This window comes from Caretta caretta, chromosome 1 (assembly GCF_965140235.1).
Source record: "Caretta caretta isolate rCarCar2 chromosome 1, rCarCar1.hap1, whole genome shotgun sequence".
NCBI classification, from domain to species: Eukaryota; Metazoa; Chordata; order Testudines; family Cheloniidae; genus Caretta; species Caretta caretta.
Window position 1 is genome coordinate 257,744,156 of NC_134206.1, and position 11,390 is coordinate 257,755,545.

The following is an 11,390-nucleotide window of genomic DNA, read 5'->3' on the forward strand; positions in this document are numbered from 1 at the left end:
CCTATTTCTGCTCGGGGAACCCGCAGCTGCTGCTTCTCTCTCAGCTGTTCCTGGGGCATGGTCTTGGGATAAGGATCTGAGGCTTTGGGCTGGTGTCGCGTGACTAGTTACCCCTGGACACAAAAAGGGCTCCTCTCCCCTTCCACAGTGGAATTGACCAATGGTGAAAGCACATCTGAAAGAGGCGCTTCCATGGGGGAGCCAGCAGTCACGTATCTACACCTTAACTGTAGAGGAGTTTTCCCTCCTGTATGCATTTCCACAGCTTCCCCTTTGGCATCTCCAGCAACCTTCCCCTGCCCCTTCATTCCACAGTGAGCCACAGTTACACCTGGGCCTTCCTCCTTGCCAGGCTCACCTCTTCCTCAAATCTGACCCCACAGCGGTGATGTGAAGCCAAACCTGTGGCAGCCCCCTTGTCTGCAGTGTGGTGGGCTGTGATGTCACATGCTGTGGAACGGCATCAGACGGGAGATAAAATCTCATGCTCTTTGGGTCAGAATTGGCAGTGATAGCAAGGGGAATCCAGAAAATTACCGCTGTGGACGTAGCTTCCTGTCTGAGCAACCTGGCTGAGTTTGAGCCAGTGCTGCCCTTCCAGACCGAGCTGTGCTGGAGAGGGGAATGAGCCCTGTAAAGGGGATAGGCCAGTGTCAGTACCCCAGCACCAGTCTCAAACCTCCAGCTCCCTCAGAAAGGCCTATGTGCTAGAAGATACGTCTGTGGGTAGGGAGAAGGCATAAAATGACACTGTTGGCTGGAAGAGCTGTGGTGGGATTGGCCAGTGCAACAAGGGGCTGGGCTCAGTGAACCTTGTGAGAGGGGGAGAGTTTCTGCCAGGATGGGTTTGAGAAATGTCCTCTCTTTCTCTGCTTCATTCCTCTCTCTTCCTTCAACTCCAGATCCCGGTCCCCCAGGCTGGCTTCATGGAGGATATCGAGCAGTGGCTTTCCACTGATGTGGTAAGTGAGGGGCAGAACGGGGTGGTTCCTTTGGCATTTCACTTACTGCTCAGGGCAGGCAATGAACTGTGTCTCCCCCTCGGCCCCAGGAGAGGCTCAAAATTCCCTGGATGTTGGCGATGACCGTCCAAGGCTCTTGCAGGTGGCAGTGCGGAACAAGTCGATGTGGGCAGGGGTTTCCCTCATGCTCCCTTCCTCAGAACACACCCCACTGACCTTCCCATGCTCCTTCATTCCACACTGCCATCCTCCTCCCCACCTCTCCGGATGGCCACTATGCCCAACCACCTCCTAGAGCCTGATCCTGCAACACTGAGGCGCATGCTTAGCTCGACGTGTGTGCGTCGTCCCGGTGAAGTCAGCCAGGGTCTTGGAGCAGGACCCCCTGACTGAGGGGAGAGGGTGGGTAACAGGACCGGGAAAGGCTGTGCAGCGTGCCCCCAGTGCACTGCTGGGAGGGGGCAGCTGAGAGACAGCAGGGCGACCCAGGTCTCCAAGGCTCTCCTGGCTGTGTGGTGAGCAAGGGGATTGGTGGGGTCTCTCATGTGGCGTGGAAGCAGAGGGTGTCTGTCTGCAGCCACAAGGCTGGCAAAAGGCTTCCAGGGAAATCTGATCTGGGTGAAGAGTTTTCTTGCCCTCCTGCCAGCTCTGTCAGCTGTTCCTGCTGGGGGTTGGGTAGAGAAACCTCCCCCTTTCCTGTCAGTAGGGGTGAGGATTGCAGTCCCATCTGCCTAGGTGGAGCGGAGCGCTGTGTCCACCTGGGGTGCTCAGGCCTGCTTCCCAACATGTCTTTCTTCTCCTTTCCCAGGGGGAAAAGACGGAAGAGGCAAAGGGCGTCACCAGCGAAGGTAAGAGCCACCGGCCCCTCCTTCCTCCTGAGCCCTTCTCAGAGCCCTCCTCCCCCTCCTCGGCGCTAACTCTCTCTTCCTGCCCCAGAGTTCGACAAGTTCCTGGAAGAGCGAGCAAAGGTGGCGGACCAACTGCCCGCACTCCCCAGCCCCCGAGCAGGGCCACCTGCCGCCTCCAGTCCGCACCGGAAGCAGGAGAAGGAAGACGACACTATGTTTGCCTTATGAACCCTATGGACTGGTGTGCTGTGGAGCAAGAGGACACACGCTGTGGTGCTCCATCCCTGCCAGGGGCCGGGAGAGGAAGGGCCCTGCGCCCCCATTGCTCTCCTCTCACTCCTCCCCACCACTTACCAATCTTAGGCTGCTTTGGGGTTAAGTTAATTATTGCTGTGTTTTGGGGACATCATGGAGTAGGCCCATGAAGAGCGCTGGTGAAGCTGCCGGAGATGTTGCCAGACGAGTCTGGGGGCCCTGGGGTATCTTATTGTGATGGGGGCAAGCGGAGGGCTCTCCCCACCCTTCTTTCCTGTGAAATCACTGTAACCCCTCCTGAGAACTGGCAGCCGGGAGGTGTCCGCATCTGGGGTCTTTCCTGCTCGGCTGCTCCCTTTGGCTGCATCTCCCACGTCTAGCTGGGGCGCTCTGTTCTAGGCTGCTCTCCAGATTGGGTCCCCTCCCTACCTCCCTGCTGCTCTCAGGGCTGAGCTTTTCCCATCCCCTGCTGCAGTGGGACGCGCAGGGGTGGGACGATTGCAGTGATGGGGAGAGCACTGACAGCAGGGAGGCCTCTAGTATTCGTTTCCCTGTCGCACAAGCACATATATGCAACACCCCCCTTGTGCCCCCAGAACTCTACTCAGGGGCCGTGTGATTTTGTCACCCGTAGTCCAGGTACCGAATCTCATGGCTGGAGATGGGGAAGGGGCTGCAAACAGTACCAAATCCGAGGGTGGAGGGGTGCGCGCAGTCCCACTCTGGAAAGGGGGGCAAAGGGGCAGATGTGCCTTCAGCAAACGCTTTGAGGTGAATTGCTTTGATTCTTGGATCTCCTTTAGTCTCCGTCCCCCCGCCCCGGACTTAACTCCCCCCATGACGTCCAGCTAAGCCTCCCCTTGTTCCCGCTGTGGAATGGGGGGGGTGAGAGGAGAGTGTCTCTGAGAGAAAGAAGAGAACACTTTAAACAAACAGTGCATGCTGCCCTATGCAGACATGGCAGGGGAGGAGCGTGCAAGGCCTGGGGCTAATGCTGATTATTCCATGTAACCTTGGAGACTTGCCTTTTGTATCGCACATTAAACAAGCAACGTCCTGACCCTCTTGGAGAGTGTGTGCTGCCGCCCTTGTGGGCAGAGGAACCTGGGGAGCCAGGCTGCTGAGAGCAGGAGCGGACACCGGCTTGGGGTGGGAGAGGAGTGCGGGGCCATGGCTGCCGAGAGTGGGCACCGGCTCGGGGTAGGAGGGGAGCGGGGGGACCATGACTGCTGAGAGCAGGCACCCTCTGAACCTTCATATTGTGATCACCCTGATCAATGTCCTGAACCTGTGGGAAGCGTCAGCAGGAGCTAACCCCTCCTGTCTCCAGCAGGTAGCTGCTGCTGGATCTGCTCTTTGTTCATTTAAAGATTTCCACTAAATAAAAGCTCTGCCGAAGCGGTGGGGAGGGGAGTTCCCTCTACAGCCATGCACTGCAAGCTGCTAGATGACTGGCTCGCTTGGAAGCAGCGCAGGGATGGGGGTCACTTAAAGGGCAACTGAATAAACTGGACACTTTCCTTTTGCCCCGCTCTGTAGGAAAGGGTTAGATCAGTGGAAGGTGTTTGAACCTGAAAGCCTTTCTCCACTAACCTGGAGCCTCAACTGAACACCTCAGAGGCAGAGAGAAGGAGAGTACAAGAGCTGGGAGCCAAGCTGGTATGTGCTTGTATGTACCTGTGCTGGAACAAGTTGGGTGGCAGTTCAAGCTACCCTCCCCCTTTGCAGAGCAGCTGGGCTTAGGGTTTATTACCTGGCCTCTCCAGCTTTCCAAGCTGATGGGAGCATCTCAACTGGGTTGTCCGTTAAGCCTATGAAGCAGGATATCTCATTCCAGTGCCCGCAGCTGCAATGGTGACCTGCATGTGATTCTGGAGGAAGGAGGAGTAAAGGACCATGGGTGGGAACTCTCCATCCAGCTGCTGTAGAGTGGGTTTAGACAGGAAGGTTCAAGTTGTGCAGCAGATCCAGCCTCCTATTCTCTCTGAATGCACTTTCATCTCTGACAAGTTACTATCCCTTTGAGCACAGGTAGGCCCAGCAGAGTGGGAAGGAACTGCCAGTCGCCATCTGTCCCAGTTCTACCTGATGATGTCTTCATTTAGTGCCTTACTGATGTCTGGAAGCAAGGAGGAAGTTTATTTGTCATTGCTAACTCCCTCTGGGTGTAATGATTTTGGGTGTCCCAGTCAAGTCCCTGATTGGGACAGGCGTCCACATCACAAAAATGTACATGACGTACCTAGGGCATTGTAGAGGTTAATCAGGTACGGTTTGTAAAGTATTCTGTTGGAGTTGAAAAGGGATATGTATGTGCTTTGTGTCTCCATTATGCTTATTACTAGAGGGCTTATGGGTGCCTATTGCATTGCAGGAAGAGCTGGTCAATGTCCCCCCAAGACTAAAGGCCTGCACCTCAACTGAGGCAAAGGAGCCACAGAGCCCAGAGAGTAACTGATTCCAGAGGAATCAAATGCAAAAACAAGGATGGGAGTGTGCAGGTCACAGGGTCAGAACCAGGGATCCCACGGGGGACACCAAGCAGAGTATTCTGTGCCCGCGGCTCGTCAAAGGAGTCCAAGGAGCCAGTGGACACCACCAAGAGGAACTCACCCCAGATATATGAACCATCAAGGGAGCAGAAACAGGCCCCTCAGTCGCAGAGCACTACCTCCATCAAACTTCCTCCTCCTGGTCTGATGGATGGCTGTCTTGGCCGTTGCCAGGAGCAGGCTGAGGAAGAGCTCTTGTGACTTTGTGGGGCCATGGCTGGCATATGCAAACCAAGGAGCTGAGGGGAACAGTGCAGCAGGAGGCTCTGGGGGAGATGGAAAAGGGGTGGCAGCAGGTTTGCAGGTAGTGAATGTTGAAGATAAGGCAGTTTAATGGCAGATTTCTATTAGGACCCCATTTTCACATGTTCTTGGTTTGCTCAAGCGTTCTCCCTTGAGGATTGAACCAAGGCTTGAGAGGCAACAGAACTAAAACGAGGGGGGATGCTGTTTCTTGCAGAGATTAAGTTGTTAGAAGAGCTCTCATTCTAGTCTTTGTTGTAGCCCCTTTTATGACAGCTCAGCCACCACCAAAGAGCCTCAAAGCCCACTTAACCATGAATATTGCCTTCCCTCCCCATGCAACCCCTGGTGTAGGAGCAGGAAAAGGAGGCAGGGGTGTGGCTGGAGTACTCCGCACTCTGCTATTCTGGGCTGATAGAGCAATCTGTGGGGTTGCTCTAACATACACTGAGGATGTCACAAAATCAGGGCAACGGCACCTGTATTTTCCCATTGTGGTCCAGACAGGACACCCATTATCATGCTTCCAGTTCTCCACCTGTTGCCTCTCTTGGGAGGAGGCCTGCATTTCCCTCCCTTCTGACCAGGTGTTTCCAGGCTGCACACGTTCCTGCCTTCACTATGTTCTTCCCAGCAGAGACAGGCTGCCCATGGATACCTGCTTGCTTTTCCTTTAGAGATGGTTAACAGGTGTAATTGCCACAGTTATGTTACCCACGCAGCACTTCCTACGCAAGCCTACTTTAAGATAAAGTAAAAAGCACTACAGCAAAAATATTAAAAACAATAAAAGAACCTGCATGCATGCTAATAAGCTTACCAGCAATCACACGGACTCTGGCAGGAGCAGGCCTTCAACACCCCCAGCTGGGGGGTTTCCTTTGTGATTGCAAGTTCATCATAGCAACAGCTCAGAGCAAGCACCTAATCTTATGGGGCCTCAGCCCTTCCCTAAGGATTAGGACCCTCCATAGACCAGGGGTCCTGTCTGCCCAATCAGGAAGAAGGCCCTGAGCCAGTTTAAAACCAAGCTATTTGTCCAAACCCCTTTCTGTGTCTGTTGATCCCTGGAGAATTCAGTTTGAGCTAGTGTATGCGTCTGTCTCCAGGGAGAGTGGCTTCAAAGAGCTGACAACAGAGGCATACATTAGCATCCCTGCCCCTAGAGAAGGTACATACAATGCCACAATAACACATACACAATGGACTTCAAAGGTATTAACCCTAATTCTATAAGATTTATCTTAATTCCATAAGGTTTGTCCAGAATATTACAGGATATGGTCAGTCTGTCAGAAGGGGCTGGGCCCAGAATTCCAGAGGCACAGAGGTGGCGTAAAGCTGCTTTCTCCAACCACCAAGCTGTACTTCCGGAGAGATGCAGCTTAGAATCTGGAACGGAGCATCTGCAGGCTCTTGCTGCCCCCATCCAGGGCTGCCTGATTGAAGAAGGCAGTATAATGGAAAGGCAGCTGTACCCTGGCCAGAAAAGATCAAAGATCAGCACTCTATCTGAGCTCCCTATCTAGAATAGCCAGAGCCTGCAAGATAGAAGGCCGGAATAAAAGAACTTGGATGCCCTGGGAGATGGTCCCTCAAGCTGAAGACCCAGAATACTATAGGTACAATTGGTCCTCATACAGGGCTCTGTGTCTCCTTACTGTCCTGCTCACCAGCTGGTTGGGTTAAGAAGAGTTTCTTCTTCAGAATAATGACAGGTTTCAGAGTAGCAGCCGTGTTAGTCTGTATTCGCGAAAAGGAGTACTTGTGGCACCTTAGAGACTAACAAATTGATTTGAGCATAAGCTTAAGGTGCCACAAGTACTCCTTTTCTTTCTTCAGAATACTTTTTGTTGTGAACTTAGAGCTTTTGAAAGGTGCCAGGCTATCAGATGACTGGGAACGGTGAGTGGAGTCCAAACACTAAAGCAACACAAGGCCTGGCCCCCTCAATTGAGGGAGGGGCCACGGAGCCCAGGCATCAACTGTTAGCCCTGGAGAGTTAAGATGTTTTATTTGTCCAAAGAATATATGCCATCCTGGCAGAAGAAGTGCAAGGTTCACACTACCCTACTACTGTGCCTTAAGTCTGAGCTGGAGGGCCCACCTTTGGCCTGTTTGTTCCTTGGTCTGTCTGTTGAGACTACCACAATTATAAAACTCGAGCAGCAATGTTTATGAAAACACCTGTCCACTGGGCACTGGGCTGATGCTATCATTTCTAATTTAACAAAGCCCAACAGATGGTAATAACGTATAAGCACTGCAAAGCTGGAGTCTATTGGACGCAATGACCTACAAGTGAAAGGTTCTGCATCATGTTACCAACACCCTGAGTCAGGCAAGTCCCTCAAAGTCTTGGTTCTGTCTAAACAATGTTCTGTTTAGGCTCAAAAATTAAACCAACAGCAGAGATCAGTGTTGGTTTAATTTGTGACTTAAAGAATGAACAGGCAGTAGATTTGATTGTGGGTTTTGGGGTTTTTTTCCCCGTACAGTATGGAATAACTTGTGTAAGTCTCGTTGTGTTCACCAAAGTAAAAGGTAAACAGAGGAAATGCTCCTAAGCTAGTGTGAAATGTTGCTTTACTATCAGCTGATCCAGAAGTACCTCTGAATTCAGATGGAATTGTACAAGGTCTGTTTTTCTTTTCAGATTCCTCCCCAAAATTGTGAAGTTACCCATGAAACAACTTAAAATGCATTATTTCAACATTATGGCTATAAAAAAGACAAAATTAGACCACATTTAAATTAATTAAAAATTAACTTTATACACTTGCATTTTCGAATATTGAGCTTTTTTTTTTTTTTTAAGTAACTTGATTATTTTGTAAAACAAGGTGACCACTAGAGGTCAGGTCAGCAGCAAGCTACTGTGCTCAGAACATGCTGTCTAAAATCAGACTGAAAATCTTTCAGGGTTTTGGTTGCCAAAGACCTGGTTAGTGGTTACCAAGCTGTGCAACTTATGAAAACTCAGTACAGAATGTTACTATATTCTGTGTATTCACTCCTACCATAAACTCTTACAAAGATTCCTAGGGTGAACTACTATAGAATTTACTTACGCTGATCTTTTGACCAAATTATGCTGTCTGGGCATATTTAGCCAGGCTGCAAATGGCCATAACATATTTACACAAGATCTGAATTTGGCCTGTGTCTGTAGAGAGTTACTCTATAAAGCACATACTATTCTGCATTATGTTCATAAGAATTTTACTCTCATTTGTATGTGTGTGGCTGTTAAAATATCAAAATCACACCCCTAGAAGCATGAAAAATTAGGGCCATTTTGTATCTGATGATAAAATCCAAAGAGTTTTAGGCTTTTTTTCAAGGACTTTTAACTAAAATACGTCCTAATTCCCCAGTGATTGCACTGTAGTCTTGAGAATGTATTCAAAGGTAACCCCTTCCATGCATGCTCCTATCTCAATTTAGTATGGCTTTCAGGTGATTTGCCATCCGAATAGTTCCCTAAAAGTGCTTTGTGATGGGGTGTGCTTGCCCCGCACTGGACAAGGAGGGCTTAACCCCATACTTTGGGCAGAGGAAGCCACGCCCCCTTCCCCTGCTGGGCATGCTCTAACTGGAGTGACAGTAAAAAAGGGAGCAACCCAGCTCAGTCAGGGCTGACTACCACTGAAGAGGGAGGATGGCTGCTGCAGGCTCTTGCCTGGGAGCTGCCGTTGTCCAAGTCTGCAGAGGCGAAGCCCGCTGAAATCTGGACAGATACTCAGCTACCTGTAGATGCCCAGGAGACATCGGAATTGTCTGCAGCTTCACAGGCTGGAGACACAGAGACCATGTTGTTGGAAGACAGGGCAGGAAGTAGCCCAGAGGGACTAGCCATTGACCCAGTTGTAGGACGAGGAACTAAGTTTGTTTTGGTTGGATCCCTGCTGACCTAGGGTTAAGTATGCTCACTGCTGACTGGGACCTGGTGGAGTAGGGAGAGCCTGGGTCTCCCTACTCTGCCCACCACACGCCATGTGGTGGCCCATCCCCCACTAGCCATTGGGATACTCAGCCCTGTGAGGGAAGGTAGCTGTATTGAATCTGGCCACTAGGCTGCATAGCCCTGCGAGGGAGGGCTGCTGTATTGACTCTGGCCCCTAAGCCATACAGCCCTGAGGGTAAGGGTGGTTACACTCAGCCGTGAGGCTATAATGCTCCTCTCCCTGCCCCAAAGGGGGATGGGGTATATTTCTCTGTAACATGCTTATTTTGGAAAAATAAGGGAAATTATTTTCTGATGTGAAATTAAAATTAGTTCTGATTTCCTTTAGGTGATTCCTCCAAGGCAGTGTCCTGTGTTAAATACTTGATACCTTGTAAAAGGCTGACACTTTACTGGTGAACTCTTTTACACCTTGTTGGCTTATATACTGTATAGTGGCCAACTTTACTCCTGAGGGCATTCTGTGCCAAAAAAAATTAAATTCTGCACACAATATTTTAAAATTCTCCAAATTTTATTTGACAAATGTGGAGGCTCCAGCATGGCATTGGGGAACACAGGTAACTGTGCAGCTCCCCGCACAGACTCAGTGGTGAGGCTGCACCCAACTGTGGCACAGTGCAAGGACTGGGCCTGCCCTGGAAACACCCCAGGACCCTGCCCCTCCATGCCAGGTGCACCAGGTGTGGGCAGGCAGGCTCTGCAAGGCAGGATCTAAGTGTGGAGGGGCTTATTGTGGGGGGATCCAGGTGTGAGTTGAGAGGGTTCTGTGTGGGGCAAGCTGGGTGCAGGCAGCTCAGTGGGGGATCTGGATGCATAGGGGCTTGTTGTGGGGTTCTGGGTGCCATGATAATGGGACTCTGCACGGAGGTCCAGGTGAAGGCGATTGGGGCTCAGCAGAAGGGGGGCCTATGTGTAGGGAGGATAGAGCTTGGCAGGTGGAGTCTGGATGTGGGGGGCTTAGTGGGGGGTCCAGATGCTGGGGGAGTGGGGCTCGGTTGGGTGGGGATCTGGGTGTGGGTGGCTTGTTGGGGTGGTGCAGAGTGAGGCTTGATGGGAGGGTCTGGGTATGAGGGGGTCTGGATGCATGGGAGTTGGGCAGATGGGGGAGCAGCTCCCTGTACAGCAAACTTTTGGCCCGAGGGCCACGTGGTGCGAAACTGTATGGAGGGCCAGGCAGGGAAGGCTGTGACCCCCCGAAACAGCCTGGCCCCTTCCCCCTATCTGCCCCCTGACAGGCTCCCCAGGACCCCCCCCCCCCCCGTTCCCTGTCCCCGGACTGCCCTGACCCCTATCCGCCCCCTCCGACAGGCCCCCTGGGACTCCCATGCCCTATCCAACCCCCTCCCCCCCATTCCCCGACCCCTGACTGCTCTGCCCCATCCAACCGCTCCCTGTCCCCTGACTGCCCCCCAGGACCCCTTACCCAACTCCCCCTGCCACCATGTGTGCATGCTGCCACCACCCCCTTACCATGCCGCTCAGAGCAGCAGGAGCTCGCCGCCCGTGCGGCGGCGTAACTGAGAGGGAGGGGGGACAGCAGGGGAGGGGCTGGGGGCTAGCCTCCCCATCCAGGAGCTCAAGGGCTGGGCAGGATGGTCCTGCGGGGTGTTGTTTGCCCACCTTGTGCTGTACAGGGATCCCTCTGCCTGCAGCTGAGGTGCAGGAACCCTGGGGTGGGGGGATGGGGGGAGGTTTGCAGAGCTTCCTGCAGCTGGGGGAGAAATCTGGGGGTGGGTCTGACCCCGGATGCCGTGCAGGGGAAGAGGAAGCCTTGTCCTCTCCATCCCGTTCCGGACTAGCAGCTGAGTCTGGCGCAGGATAAGAGCCACCAGCAGGGTTTTCCCCAGCCCCGCCTCCTGCCCCACAGTGGTTTACCTCTCTGCCGGCTGCCCTGGGCATCTGAAACATACTGTTGAGGAGGGTCACATGACCGCTCTTGTGGCTTCCCTTTGCTTCAGAAAGTCATTTTTCTTCAGGAGCAAAGAAATCTGCAGGGGACATAAATTCTGCACATGTGCAGTGGTGCAGAATTCCCCCAGGAGTAAAGTTCAACTTGTATACATTAACAACTGAACTTTAATTCCTTCTAGACTATTTATATTCCAAGTTTGTGCCATGTGTCATTTGAAAGGGAATTTACCTTGTGTTTTCAATAGTCTTCGATTTAACCTGTGACCCAAGGTATTAACCTCTGTGGGAGCAAACAGACCCAGGCTGCTTGTTGCTTTAGTAAAAATTGTATTAAGTTCGAAGGATAAACTAAACTAGCAGAATTGTTCACTTTTCATATTTTACTTGCTTCCACTGACTATATCCATTTCTTAGCTGGGGAGCTCCACTGCTATTAGATCCAAGTGATATATATATCACAAGATCCAAGTGATAGTACAAGGCAGAAGAGAAGAGAATTTTTATTTCTGTAGTACTCCTTGCCAACTTGCAGAGTGCACCAGTGGGCAGAGTCCTTTCTGGGAGAATATCCAGCTAACAGACCCTTTTCCAGTGTCTGGGGATGCCCTGGTCTCGGCCTTGTATCCTGCAGCAGGTGCTACGCGGTGCT

General features: G+C 51.9%; 1 protein-coding gene across 3 annotated transcripts in view; it reads left to right on the forward strand.

Moving 5' to 3' along the window:
• TOM1 (target of myb1 membrane trafficking protein) overlaps window positions 1–3,125 on the forward strand; it is a 28,035-nt gene extending 24,910 nt beyond the window's left edge. For all 3 annotated transcript variants that reach the window (XM_048832706.2, XM_075123506.1, XM_075123507.1), the window contains exons 13-15: window positions 903–962; window positions 1,771–1,810; window positions 1,899–3,125. In XM_048832706.2, the coding sequence (XP_048688663.2) occupies window positions 903–962; window positions 1,771–1,810; window positions 1,899–2,038 (240 nt within the window). In that variant the 3' untranslated portion in view covers window positions 2,039–3,125. The remainder of the gene's footprint in view (window positions 1–902; window positions 963–1,770; window positions 1,811–1,898) is intronic.
• Window positions 3,126–11,390: the final 8,265 nt, after the last annotated feature.